Raw genomic sequence first — 14,791 nt, forward strand, 5'->3', positions numbered from 1 at the left:
GTCAACGGCTTTTGACACGGTGCGGGTCGGGGGGCTTGACGGGTCGGATTTGAGCATAGAACCTACACCCATAGTCCGACCGCGTAAAAACGGTGGTGGGGCGGGCCGGGTCTGTTTTCGGGTCGGTGCGGGTTTGGGTGGCGGTGAAGACTGGGTACCCAACCAGATGATGGGTCAACGGTTTTTTTTTACACTCCTAAACAGATCCATCCCATTTTGGTACAGATAAAGCGTTGAAAGCCGAAATCAATGACGCAACTACAACTACATCACTTTGCATTTGTTGAACGATTGCGGCATTTTCATCATCGTCGTCGAAAATTAGTTCACTTACTCTTTCGCACCAATTGCTATTATGATTAATAGAACCCATGACAAAATATAAAAAGTTTGACTGATGAGAGGAGATGAAGAAATGATGGATGCTTCATCTGTAATTCATCTGATATATAGCGTTGATATATAGCGTAGAAAATGGAGGGAAACAATGGGCGTGAAAATGGGTTGGCACCATAGAAATGGAGGGAAATGATGGACGGGACAACTTGTGCCGTTATAAAAAAAATGTCGGGACCGGACAACTTGTGCCGTGCGAAATGGAAACAAGAAATTTTGTAATTTTGCGTTGGTGCTTGATTCGTTTTTAACCATTTTTATCCTCTAAAAATGCTGAGGTGTCACAATGAAAAATAAAAATGCGTTGATGATGCTATTAGTATTTGCTTGAAACTTTTTCCTTGTCATTCTGCTAAATCCTTAACTTCATTAATACTCGATCTTGGTGAAGTAAGTGGAGTTCAACTCCTTTACAGGGTCATTCAGTTAAGAAGAGTTTCCACAGAAATCCGTATATATTAAGTATATTCTTTCGAATTTCATATGGTATACGTTTTCAACCACCTCAATGACAAAAGATTTTAGCAGGATTCTAATTTACTCATCGCTAGATAACAACATTTAGAAATGTAATACATAAAATCCCAAGTTGTAGTGTTTATCAAAAATAACTACTAGATAGGCCGGCATCATTTTTTTTGTATTTGTCGTGAAACAATTTTATTATTTGGGAAGATTTTCATTTGAGCTTCTCCTAAATCCCTACGAGAACGCGTCAATGATTGGACATCTCAGTTGCTTATTTGTCGTGTATGTGTTTTGATCAAATGTAGATCAACGGATGTACTGGAACCAATTTTCAAATTTGTGTACTGTATTTTATTGCTACATTTTCTTTTTTTGGTTTTGATAATATTTTTTGTTAGAGGACCGATTTGGATTTCCAAAATCAAAACCAGTAACCAACAGCATGTCTGATTGTATTTTGGTTAGCACACTGCAGATCCCTTCTTCCATTCCCCTATCAGGATATCACAAACTTGGAAAAGTAGTGAAGTAACATTCTAACAGCTCATGCCTGTTCACTATTCCGTATATGATATATATGGAAATACTCATTGACTAGAATGAAGGAAATTTCAGTGACAATTGCTACAGATCTCTTCTTGTGGGAAATGACTAATTTTTCTTTCTTTTTATCTTTGCGAAATTTAAGTTCCGAAGTTTTTACTTGCACGCGTCCATTTTATATCTAAATCTCTTTTAGGTTTCATAGATATTTCCGTTTAGCATTTTTTTTTATTTTTTATTTTTTTTATCTGGTAAAATATTTTCATTATCAAATATTTCCGTTTAGCACCTTATCTGACAAAAAACATATCTATAATAATTGGTAATGGTTGTACCATAATAAACATATCTATCATCTCCTGAACTACAATAATTCAGAAAATTATCCTTTAAGATGTGGTATATCTATAGTTCAAGATTTCGGAATTTTTAGAATTCTGACAAATAAAAAAAATAGAATTCCTGTACTTATTCCGCTATATTCGGAATACATTCCAAAATTCATGTATTTTCGACCTTTAATCTGAAATTCCAAATTTCTCAAAAACTGAAATATTCAACAAAATTCCAAGAATTGCATCGAAATCACGAATTATGGATATACATTAGGTGCTTTCAATTATTCATTTGTCAGATTCTTTAAGTGTCCTATAGACACGGATCATTCCTACACTTTCCAACAAGGACTATTGTAATCTTCTCTAAACAAAAGACAGTTGGACAAAATGTTCTACCCAACTAGGTATTAGGAATTACTATCAAGCCTTCTCCAATCACATCTTTAGTGCTTAATTCAAAAGATATCAATCTTCTTAGCAATAGAGCATAATTATTGTAAATTAATTCCAATCTAAGACCAGATTTCATAGGAGGAGCTGTCCTGCCTTGCTAGAGCAGCTAAGATAAGCCTTCCAACAACTTGTTTTAATAAATTTTCTTTTCTTTTTTTTTTTTTGAGAACAACTTGGTTTGTGATAAACCAAAGTTGTATTGCCCCACTTGAGAAAGCATCTAAGACTATTTCCAATCTAAGACAAGATTCAATAGTTCGATGCTGATATTAGATAATAATTACTCGCAAAGTTATTTATTATAACTAACAATGAAATCCTAGGGGAAAAATGCCAGGGCAGATAATGTCCTCCAAAATGTCATTTGGTAGCTGAACACAGATATATTCCAATCCCTGTTTCAAAAAGGAATCTTGTTTAAGGTTCTATTCCCCTCTTAACAACGCAAAATTAAGCCCACATTTCTTAAAGTTATATTAGAACTTGAATTTTGGCATCCCTCAAGTTAATTGGAGGAAATACAAAGCGACAGTGGAGAACCTTATTGAGAACAACCAATGGCATATCCATGATCAAGTAGTAGAAGTTTTTGCTAACTTGGGAGTGAACGTGTTGGAACTTCAACAACAAACTAGTGACTTGCATGACCTTAGAGTTTGGAAACCCGATGACCATGATAATTTTTTTTTGTGAAATCTGCCCATAAAATTATCAGGGGAAAAATAATAAGGTGAGATGGAGGAAATGGATCTGGGCAAAACATATACACCCAAAAGCAACAGGCATTGCTTGGAAGTTGATTCAAAAGGTTGTTCCCACAGATGATAGAGTTAATAAGGTTGGCGTCAAAATTGCTTCAAGGTGCTGCCTATGCAAAGGAAATGAGGAATTTGTCAATCACTTGCTATGGGAATGTCCTATAGTAAAGGAGATATGGCATTGGCTTGTAGGCATTTTTGAAGTTTGCACTAAAACCTATAGTCTGCGAGGACTGATGGGTGCTGTCAAGAATAGAAGCCCAATTATTAAGTCATTGTGGAATGCCGGAGTTGTCCACATAATGGTGCTGGTTTGGAAAACAAGAAATAAGATTTTCTTTGAAGATAAAGTTTATTACCAAAAGATGCAACTAAGAAAAGATGTACTACATGGCATTACTGTAGTCTTTTAGCTGAGTAAAGCCACCATGTTCAACACAAGTTAGGAGCTGGTCATTCTTCATCGGCTAAGGGTCACTTGCCAGCCTAGAACTGCTCTTGTAATCAAAGAAGTCATATGGGTACTTCCACAGGATAATGAAATTAAAGCCAACATTGACGGTTCTTCCATAGGCAATCTGGGTTGCGGTGGAGTGGAGTAATGTTTCAAGACAATCAAAACAAAGTTCTTGGCGTTCTTGCACAGGGGTTAGGAGTTGTAACAAACTATGAAGCAGAGTACTAGGCGATACTGCTTGCAGTGGAGTGTGCGATACTGCTTGCAGTGGAGTGTGCAGTGCAGAAAAACTGGAGAAGGATTTGGATCGAAAGTGACTCGATTGCAGTGGTGCAATGTCTAAATGGAGTGAATATTTTGTTGGAATCTCTTGATGATTAATATTTCAAATTACTATTCCCAGTAGGAGTCATTCTCTGATTTGGAAACCGAGTGTCTATTCCAAATAGGAGTCTTTATTTGTTTTGGAAACAGACGAGCTTACCTCTATATAAACAAGGACTTTGCATCCATAAGAGGTATTCAAGATAGAAACATATCAAGCACTTCTAAACCCAAGCTACTATTGTTGCCCTTCTTCTTCTCTTCTTATTGTTAGCCGCTATAGAGAGTTATACTGCCGTTCTAGAGAGTAGTTTGTTCTAGTGCAAGTCAAACTGCTGTAAACCATTGTATCATGTGAGGAAGACGCCACTGTTGCCTTTCTGCACCACGGGAAGGGGCGAAATCTTTCCTTAAGGGCAGCCTAATCTGCGCCTTGGTTGTTCACTATTCGTCTACTGTTCCTTCTGTTCTACTCTAGTTGTTGTGTTCATACAACTATTCTAACAATCTTAAGGAAAGAATTTCGTAGTAGAACAAAGGAGAGTGTTTTAATACGACAATCAAAAGATAAGTCTTTTACTTTGAGTTATTGTTTGTGTTATTAGGTTATGACTTTAGAAATTTTCTAATAATTTTGTCTTTGTTAGAGAAACCAATTAAAGATTGAATCTTAATCGATCTTTTGTGGTTTATCAAACCCTATATAGTTGTAGACCTTTCTCCTACGTTTGTGGGAGTCAAATTTGAGATTTCTATCAAGAAAAACGTCAAAGTTCATCTTTTTGACAGCTGCATCACTCATTACGGAAAACTGCTATAATTTTCAGCTCAGAGCTCGGTTTTGCAATCCACTTCTTGTGTTGGATAGCTAATTCAAAGAGCTTTCCAGTGGTATAAGGCTTGATACCCAATTCGTTCTGAGCTGGTTAAGAATTACAGTTATTTTGAATTGTTTTTCTAGAAAGAGAAAAATATGGTAATCTAGTTTTTCAATCGGTTAGGTATCGTATTCTTTCACTCTTTGCAATTATTTTGGTTTGATTATATGGTAATATTCTTGCCTTGAGTTGCATGCTAGTTTTTCTTAGGAGGGAAATCCCTAAGCTTAAACTTCTTTAATAACCTAGTCAACAAATTATACATGTTTATCATTAAGATATTAATTGGTTTGACTAAAAGTAGTTTGATATTAATTTTCTTTGTACATATGTAGATGTATGTAGATGGTCTAAGAGAGACCTTAAGATATTTGATATTAACCACACTCAAATCTTGGATAGTAATTATAATGTATTCAATGCATAATTGCTTACCTCTTTTGAGTGTACGTGTTGTTAGACGATGGTTATAACTGTACTGTTATGAAAATACATGTTAGATGAAGTAATTTGTAACTTATATCCAATATAGCATATGTTAAAGTTGTGTAGCATGCTAATTTTGGATATTAATCATCGTGGATTTACTTTGAACTTGATGATAGTTTATTGATAAATTTTTCTAGTTGAAGACATTAATGGATTGAGCCATTAGATATTGTGGTAGTACTTGAGGTCTTGTTGATATAGTATTCTATCTTACTTGAGCTCATGTAAAAAAGAGGAGGTGGAGTCCTCAGTTGTTTTGTATATTCTGTGCCTGTGGCTAGATTTGCTTAAATATCATATACTTTTTGTTGTGAAGGGCACAGCTAAAGTTTATTTTTCCTGAACCTATGATATGATATTAACCATATTTGGCATGAATGCATTATTTAACATTGGCATGAAGCTTAACCATGTCATATATTATTAAGTAATGAGCATCGTTGTCTACGAGAGAAAATAATATGGGAAACAATCAATATCCTCCTAAACCTAATTTAGTCAAGGAGATGTAAGGTTATGGATTGTATTCTTAGACAATATTCTCCAGTGACTATTTTAGACAAGGAGATGTAACGCTTGTAGATTGTCTTATTAGGCATTATCCTTTTATTACTATGAATAAATAGCCAAGGTGTTGTACAAGTACGTGGATTGTCTCACTATGTAAGTTGGAATGTTGAATGATGAAAAGAAGAATGATAATGATATTATTTTGGGTAAAACCCTTTTCATCTAATTCTTCTATTATTTAAAATTTATTTGAATCACTTGTGGATTTCCTTTCATATAGATAGCATGAACATAATATAACTATGTTTAATATGATCCATAATCATAGACTTGAGTAAAGTATATTCTTGTTATAAGAGTGCATATTATTGTTGTTGATACTTTTAGTATTTGTAGCGGTATAATGTATTTTGCATGTAAGTTTGATTAGGTTGAGTAATCATTCAACTGTGGGGGGGTGGTGACCCATATACATGACACTGTTTTACCATAGTTTACCTCACAAGATAATTGGAAAAACACTGAACTACAAAGTATGGAAAGGTCTTGGGCCTATCCAAAAATGCTTCAAAATGTGGGGGGTGTCTTGCCAAGGCTATTGTGAATGAATCTAAAAGAAGTTTTTTTTTTAGACCTAGAACTATCTAGTAAATGTTCATTGGTGAAACTCATAATAGTGATGTTTGTTTTTAGTTGTCATGTATGATAACAATTTTGTAGATACCGCACTATTATTGAATGTCTTATATGCTAATTTTATTTGAAGATGTGCTTTCTGTGAAATTGGCATAGAGTGGTTGGATGTTCATAATGAACTACATAAGAGGATCCCATAATTTATGAACAAGAAATTTGGAAGACTATCAGTGAGTATATCCACCATTAACGGTGACGATGTTTATATGTTTCTTGATGAAGATTCATTAACCTATAAGGAAGTTGTCTGTCTATAAGAAGTGTCATTTTTTAAGGATACAACTCTTCTAAACTAGACTCTTGATTTATTAGGGTATCTATAGGTTGAATTGGATCTTCAAGAGAAAACTAAAACGTGATAGTTGTATTGCAAAATACAAGGCTAATAATAATAGCCAAGGGGTTTCACTCAGAGACAAGATTTATACTACTTTGGAACATTTTCCATGTAACTAGAATTTCTTCTTTAGAATTCTAAATACTCTAGTTGAGTAGTTGTGCGGAACTACAATACCAAGTAGTACTAGGTGATGAGCTTAAGGTATACAATTTAGTTAAATCTTTGTATGAATTGATTCAAACGCATATAAATGGCATGAGCAATTCAACAACATATTGGTGTCGTATGGATGTCAAAGTATCGTTGTTGATAAAGATGTGTCCTTTCTTTAGAGTAAAGCAGGACATATGTGTTAATCTCTCTTTGTTTAGATGATCTCATATCATGAGTGCTAGCATTGAGAATGTATATGAGACAGAAAAATTCTTATTTGAAATACATAATAGACCATCATTGAAGATGATAGTTCATTATGTTGTTAAACTCATTTCTATAATTGCTATATTCAGTTGTCAAGATGTTGACATTTGAATATGGTTAAAGCCCACAGCGTACCTTAAACCAGACCGGCCGGATGGTATAGGAAAATTTCGGGCGCTACAGAATTGAATGACTGGTGAATATAGGAATTAAAACTCATATTGGTCTCATTATGCTGTTATAGCACTTAGTAGAAATATTTTTCATTGAAAAGTATGAGTATTATGATAGTAAACATGTGTTAACACCTATTGTGACAAATATCCATCTTATGAAAAAATAATCTACTTGTGTTTTCTCATACTAAATATGTCAATATCATTGGTAGCTTATTGTACTTGATGGATTATATATGTGAGACATGACATTGCCTGCATTAATGGCATACTAAGTTGATAACCCATTGTTCTTATAAGGAACATTGGATGTATATTGTCAAATTATCCAAATACTATAGCGGAGCCATTGATAATGGACTTATATTTAGTAGATTTCCATCATTGTTGAAAGGGTAATGTGTTATAAGCTGGATCCAGTAATGTTTATGTGTTTACCCTTGGTGGAAATTGAGTGTCTTGGATATCATCCAAGCTAATCGCCTTAGAAAAGGCATGTGATGATGTTGAGTGGGTTAGCAATCTCTTGGCAAATCTTCCTATTGGCTCTAAACAGTCTCCTGATGTGTATATGTTTTGCAACTGTCTCATTGCAATAGCTAAGACATAAAGAAATATGTGCAATGGGAAAAGAATACATGCATGTAAGTTTGAGATATAACTTAATCAAGCAGCTGCTAGAGATTATGTTAGGTTAGACTTCGTTTGGCCACATGTCTGACCACACCACTTTTTGGAGGCAAGTGGTTATACGTCGAGAGGGATGGGACTTATGCCCATATATAGGGCGACACTGACGGCAACCCTACCTATGTGATTGGAGATCCCATGAAGTAGGTTCAAAGAGAAAAACAAGTCACTTCATCGTCCTGTAATACTATCGTCTTATATATTTATGAGACGTCCTACCCTATGGCGAGATGGTACTATAGTATACTTTGTATAACTAGAATTACAGTGAGTAAGGATGAGTTCTTTAACTCTTATTGGATTCCATAGCCCATATTTTAATGAGGTGGTGTATTTAAACTACAATGTACACCTGATGGAAATCCACCTACGTGAATGTAGAACTGGGTTGGTTCTTATAAGTATTCGAGCAAGTACTCTAGAGCATTCATGGAACATAAGAAGCGCAAGGGCCAAAAAGCGCAACACTGCAGAACTAACATATAATGAAAGAGCGGTGTGGGTGCATGTGATCTATTTTACTATAAGGGAATGTTGGTTCAAAGATTTTTTAATCCACCACTTTCACGTATTATAAGACATATTATCCTCTGACTGGTTTAAGCCCGTAAAGCACCAGTATCTTAGGCATTGCTTTTTCAATTCTCTCTGGCATTTTGTTAACCCATTTCTTTTGTAATATCCTATTCCAAAATAGTGGGAGACTATAAGTATTTTGAAATAGTGGGGGATTGTTGGAATCTCTTGATGATCAGCATTTCAAATTACTATTCCTAGTAGGAGTCATTCTCTAATTTGGAAACCGAATGTCTATTCCAAATAGGAGTCTTTATTTGTTTTGGAAACAGACGAGCTTACCTCTATATAAACAAGGACTTCGCGTCCATAAGAGGTATTCAAGAGAGAAATACATCTAGCACTTCTAAACCCAAGCTACTGTTGTTGCCCTTCTTCTTCTCTTCTTACTATTAGCCGCTAGATAGAGTTATACTGCCGTTCTAGAGAGTAGTTTGTTCTAGTGCAAGTCAAACTGCTGTAAACTATTGTATCCTGTGAGGAAGACACCACTGTTATATTTCTGCACCACTGAAAGGGGCGAAATCTTTCCTTAAGGGCAGCCTAATCCGCGTCTTGGTTGTTCACTGTTTGTCTACTGTTCCTTCTGTTCTACTCTAGTTGTAGTGTTTATACAACTATTCTAACATATTCCATGGATGATAAGAGCACGATGGACACGAGCAATCTCTTTGCTTACAAGTTGGAGATTGACACACACCTATCGTGAAGCCAATTTTGGAGCAGATGCCGTTGTAAGGATCTGAAGGCTCCTGCATTGGCAGGTGGACATGCTATATGGAGTGACAGTAGACCACAATTTGTTTTTAGGCTTGAGTGTCCTTCTAGAACCTATTTTAGATTCTGTTGAGTCTATTTTAGCAATGCAGAACCTTCTTGATGTAACACATTCTTTCATTTCAATTCAATCCTTATGCAAATTTTGGCATCCCATAGGGGAAACTTTTGATTCCCTCAAGTTCTGAATTTCTTTATGGGAAACTTGCCAGGTTGGCGAAAAGCCTAGTGCTGCAATCGTGGGATTTAAAAGCCTATATCTTTCTTAACAACTTGGCCTTTATGGAAAATTAAAATGTACATATGTTGTGTATATATTATTATTTATGTATGACTTGATCAGAGGAACATAGACACATAGTGAACCAAGTGACCAACCACCTGTTCAGATTGATCACATTTGTTTGTCAATTAAATACATTTATCACAATGAAGCTTCTACAAGTTCACATTTCACAAAACCATTAAATGAAAATAGTTGTTATATGGGTCCTTGAGATGTATGATATGTCTGTGCTCCTTCAGTGTATTCAGACATGAAACAGAGATCACAATGGGAATGGTTGATTTGTTTTTCACAGCCGGAGTAGTTGTAATGATTTGTGTTTCACAGCCGAAATAGTCATAATACGCGTCGATATTGACCAACATAGAGTAATCAGTCAACTTTGATGAGAAGTTTAGACCTAACTGATCAATGTAGAAATGGGTCAGAGTATATGGCTCTATACACACGGAATCGTATTAGAAATTGTAGCAGTTCGCTATGATCATGGAGGATCCTTTCTTGTTAAATGTATTGGCACGTTGATAAGATGGAAACTGTGAATTGTTTAGTGATTGGAATTGTTTTCTGGCTGATCTCTATATCACATGAAGCATATGCTTTAGATAGTGGGAAGAAAAAGAGATGAGACAATTGTTTACTGAACTATACAGAAATTAGAGATACGCTTTACAGTTGTGGGGTTGGTTGATTTATGGAAAACTGGTCTCTATATATTATAAATAACAGCTGCATCTACTGATTCTTCGAAGCTAAAATAATGTTGTGTTCTTGTGTTTTAGCCACTCTGTATCCCTTGTAAGAAATAATAAGCTAAACATAACCATGTTATATATTTATACCATTGCTTTTTCATAATTACCTGAATGAACTATATATCAAACAATGACAACTAGCTAGATTATTTATTTAAGCTCTAGAGAATGACATGTGTGAATTAAAGGGTATTGTATACCATCGCACCAATGGGAGGGCTTAAAGATGAATAGAATGACTGTGACCGGTTACCGTACGAATGTGATCATTGGATTTGAATGATACTTTCCATTAGAATAAAGCACCCAGTGGCCAGTACATGAGAGTAGACATATTTTATAGACAGATTTTTTATCTACATGTCATGTACACACGGTTCACAGAGAAAGTCAAAATTGCTGTAAAGAGTTCAGCCATAAAATTGTAATGTCGTCAATTGGGTTCTTCGAACTCCAATGTCCAAACAGCCTGGAACAGTGAGTATTTGGCTATGAATCTATGATGAGCATGATATTGCAACTCTGCCTCTAGTCTCAACCAAATTCGATAGTTACACTCTAAATGATTCAGGAACACCGCACTATAGTATGTTGTAGGTAACTCAGACGAGTTGCTATTTTGCTATAAACATTGGACAATTAGATCAAGAGGGTTTAGACTCCATAGCTTCAAACTTTTGGAAAGTCACAGATCATTATTTACTGGACCATTGTAGTTTCAGATTTTACTAGTTGAATAAGTTAATGGATTAGTTAGTTCAAATCCAAGCACTGAGTTGACTGCTGACAGATGAGAGATTGATATAATCTTAGTAATCTATGAATAACTAATTCCCACCAATCTTAAGTTGATATTTTAGAGGAACATTTCTGCCAAAAACCCATCTTACATCAGCAAGGCGTGTAAGAAAAAACTAATTAGAAGAGAGAACATTTTGAAAGCCTCCATTGTAACAGTCAAGAAAAGAGGTAGGGGTATTCACACGTGTAGAAATGTTTATTTTCCAACTATAAAAGAAGAAGAAGTCCTTCTTTTAGTGCTTTAGGATTTCAGGAAAAGAAACTTGGGCCTTTCTCTTGTATAGGTCAGTCTCTTTGCTCTTGTCTTGCAGAAGAACAATGTGTTTCTGTTCTTGAGCTTACTTACGGGACCTGAAAGTTTTGATATTCTTTACTGTTCTGGTTTAAGTTCTGTGAAAGAGAAGTCGATCTTTTGAATTCTTGAGTTTCTTGAATTATACAGTTTTGAAGTTCAAACTAGTTATTAGTCTTGAAAAAAAAACATTAAGAAGGATCTTTTTCTTGTCACCTTGTATATGACAGATTATTTTGTTTGTGATACCTTTTTATTTGAAAGAATGTGCAAAGTTTTGGTTATTTCAGCTGATATTGGTTGTAAAATTCCAGTGGTGTATCTCTCAACTCTTGTGGTCTTCTTTGCAGGAACGTGGAAAAGTCTTCCAAAAAGGAGATAATTCATAGCTGTACTAATGGATATGTCGACAGTTAGTTGGCTATCCGAAATGGTAGGTTTACATACAATTAGGTCCTATGTTATGGGCATTTTTGGGACTACTTTAGATGTTGATTGTATTTGGTGTAATTTACAGGGAATGGAAGACCCTACCTTCATCCATCAATACCAAATGAACTCACTTTGTGACTTCACTCCACAACAATTAGGAGCTGCATTTGGGGAAGACTTCCATCACCCTTACTCTTGTGAGACCTTCTCCTCTCACCCAACCTTCAATCCACTCATCAACACGAATACCATTGGCCATTCATCTTCATTAGAACTAGAGGCATCTCGGACATGTTTTGAGAGACCCAAAAAGCAACTTAAGTCTGATAGTTGGGATTCTTGTACCACTGAGCGCATATCGACACCTGAAGCTTCCTCTTCTCCCAACATGCTTTCTTTTGGCAATTCGAATTCACCAGAAACTCATCACCAGTCCTATGGGAGCTCAGTTGGTGCTGCTAAGCCTAAAAATGAAGTGGTATCTCCACAAAGCAAGAGCTTCTCTTCTGATATTAGTATTTCTCAAGGTACCCATGTCAACCAGAATTATGCACAAAAATACCAGGGGAATAAGAGGGCCAGCACCCCAACTACTAAGCCACCTTCTTATACTCAAGATCATATTTTAGCTGAGAGGAGGAGGCGTGAAAAGCTTAGCCAGCGATTTATAGCTTTGTCAGCCATTGTTCCAGGCCTGAAGAAGGTAAACCTTAATATTTCAACTTAACCAGTCCATGATCGGTTTGTAAATCGTCTACTAAATGTAATACTACTATTAGTATATATCAAAAGGTATCTGCTGCTAGTAGACCATATAGAGATAACTAGTCATGCCATTTACGCAAATTATTTAATTATTGCATATATGTAATAACAATCTTAAGCATTTGTATGCACTCGAGCTCTTACAAAAATCTTTAACGAAGAGTTTTATGTTTTCAACGTTGTCCCGTTTAAACAACTATCTTCCTATTACAGATGGACAAAGCTTCTGTTCTTGGAGACTCTATAAAGTACTTAAAACAACTCCAAGAGAGAGTGAAAACACTTGAGGAACATAATTCGAAGAAGCCAATGGAATCCGTGGTACTTGTGAAGAAATTTCAGATCCTTTCTGAAGATGATTCCTCTTCAACTGATGAGAATTTCACTAACTGCTCGGATGAGCCGCTCCCTGAAATCGAGGCAAGAGTCTCAGATAAAAATGTTCTGATAAGAATCCACTGTGAGAAACGCAAAGGACTTCTTGTGAAAACACTTGCAGAAATTGAGAAACTCAATCTAAATGTGGTTAATTCGAGCGTCATACCATTTGGGACTTCTACTCTTGACATTACTGTAATGGCTCAGGTAATTTCTTTTCTTTCTAATGTGAAAGGACAAGTTGAACATCATACTCTTCATGAATTAAATCCCAAAACAAACACACACACGCACGCAGTCTTAAATCTAAATTTGTCCTTTTTTGTCTATGCTAAAGCCTAAAAGAGTAGGAAGTACGTAGTAACCAATTGGGTGTACAATGAACATTTCACCCTAGTTTTACTTAGCAAATTCTGAAAGCTTGGTATATTTGTGGAGCTAGAAGGGGGCCACATTGCCATCCTTGAAGTAGGCAAGTTAACTGCCAAAGAGTGTAAAATCTCGTGTTTTTATGTTTTCATCTAACGGCGCATTAGTAGGACGTTGTATACTTTTTTCTCTTCGCAGATTATGACCAGTTAAGGAATATCCTCATTTTCGCTTCAAACCATTAAAACCCGCCTCTGTTTCACGCAGATGGATGAGGAGTTCAACATGACAGTGAAGGATTTGGCGAAAAATTTGCGTTCAGCTTTTGTTCAGTTCATGTGAATGAATGTTTCTACAGCCATAGTTTTTCTAGGAAAGCATAGTTTTTTGGCTTCTACATCTACAGGAGCTTTGCATACAGTCTTTGACAAGTGCCTTGGTCTCTAGTGTCTCTGTGAAAAACCAAGCCTACAATCTTCTCCTCCCCATTCTTACCGAATTATTCATCTCCATATATTGTTTGGCCATGTGAGGTTAGTTTTGCTAGTGGGTTTTTTATACCTGTTTTTTCGTGGTTGATTTGTTGACCATGTTAATTACCCACTTGTTGTAAAGAAATCCTCCTTGTCTTATTCCAAATTTGTGGAAGGTTGACTTTTTACCATCCTCTGTCTAATGAAAATGGTCTTTCCCCTTGTCTTTTTGGAGAGAATGACAGCCTCTGTTTCAGATTTTCTTTCTTTCTTATTTTTTTAGGCCCATTTACTTGTTTCATAAGTCCGCTTTTGTTTCCTATGATGTAATAGCTTAGTTCATGTTGAAATAAAAAGATACTATTATTGGAAACGTATTTTCAAGTGGGATTCATGTTTTTTATGCTTTAATGTAATTATTTAAAAAATAATATGTTATTTGCTCATAATCGTAGTTAATTAGTTAGTTGATTAGACATCATTATCGTTGATATTAATTACCAAAATAAAAGATTACATATTTACCGCAGGATTTGAGCTCCAGACCTATGATATTATCACCTAAAAGTTTTGCCAACTTTACTAGTTGGCACCTGCGTTATCAGACTTTTTAGTAGAGATGATTCTTACTTTTTGGTTAAGAAAGACAGTTCTTAATTTCTTATGGATTGAAACTAAATCTTCAATGAATCAACTGTATATATTGATGGTCATGGAGATTCATTTACTGTCAGTTTGTACTTTGTACCTTCCAACTTTCGCAATGTTTACAATTCCAAACGGAATGTTGAAATTCTATTGGATATTTCAGTTTTTCAAAAAAACGGAAAAAAACAACATAGTGACTAAATATTGATGATTCCGAAATTAGTTGAAATCAAAATATGATATGGGTCGAAATATTGTGAGTTTCGGCTTTTAATATTTTCAGAATTCCGATAATTCCAAAAT

The 14,791-nt window shown here is 35.4% G+C and overlaps 1 protein-coding gene across 1 annotated transcript; it reads left to right on the forward strand.

Moving 5' to 3' along the window:
* The first annotated feature begins 11,352 nt into the window (after positions 1-11,352).
* Positions 11,353-14,213, forward strand: LOC147502180 (transcription factor bHLH18-like). Its single transcript, XM_086607123.1, has 5 exons — positions 11,353-11,415; positions 11,774-11,856; positions 11,941-12,558; positions 12,834-13,205; positions 13,635-14,213. The coding sequence occupies exons 2-5, from the start codon at positions 11,821-11,823 to the stop codon at positions 13,707-13,709; spliced, it is 1,101 nt and encodes a 366-aa protein (XP_086463249.1). The 5' UTR covers positions 11,353-11,415; positions 11,774-11,820; the 3' UTR covers positions 13,710-14,213.
* The last annotated feature ends 578 nt before the right edge of the window (positions 14,214-14,791 follow it).

The sequence above is a fragment of the Coptis chinensis genome, chromosome 4 (assembly GCF_015680905.1).
Source record: "Coptis chinensis isolate HL-2020 chromosome 4, ASM1568090v1, whole genome shotgun sequence".
NCBI lineage: Eukaryota > Viridiplantae > Streptophyta > Magnoliopsida > Ranunculales > Ranunculaceae > Coptis > Coptis chinensis.

Coding starts and splice junctions, on each gene's coding strand:
- LOC147502180 (XM_086607123.1), top strand. CDS start 11,821: ATGGATATGTCGACAGTTAGTTGGCTATCCGAAATG. Junction 11,857..11,940: donor TTAGTTGGCTATCCGAAATG/GTAGGTTTACAT, acceptor TGTAATTTACAG/GGAATGGAAGACCCTACCTT. Junction 12,559..12,833: donor TTGTTCCAGGCCTGAAGAAG/GTAAACCTTAAT, acceptor TTCCTATTACAG/ATGGACAAAGCTTCTGTTCT.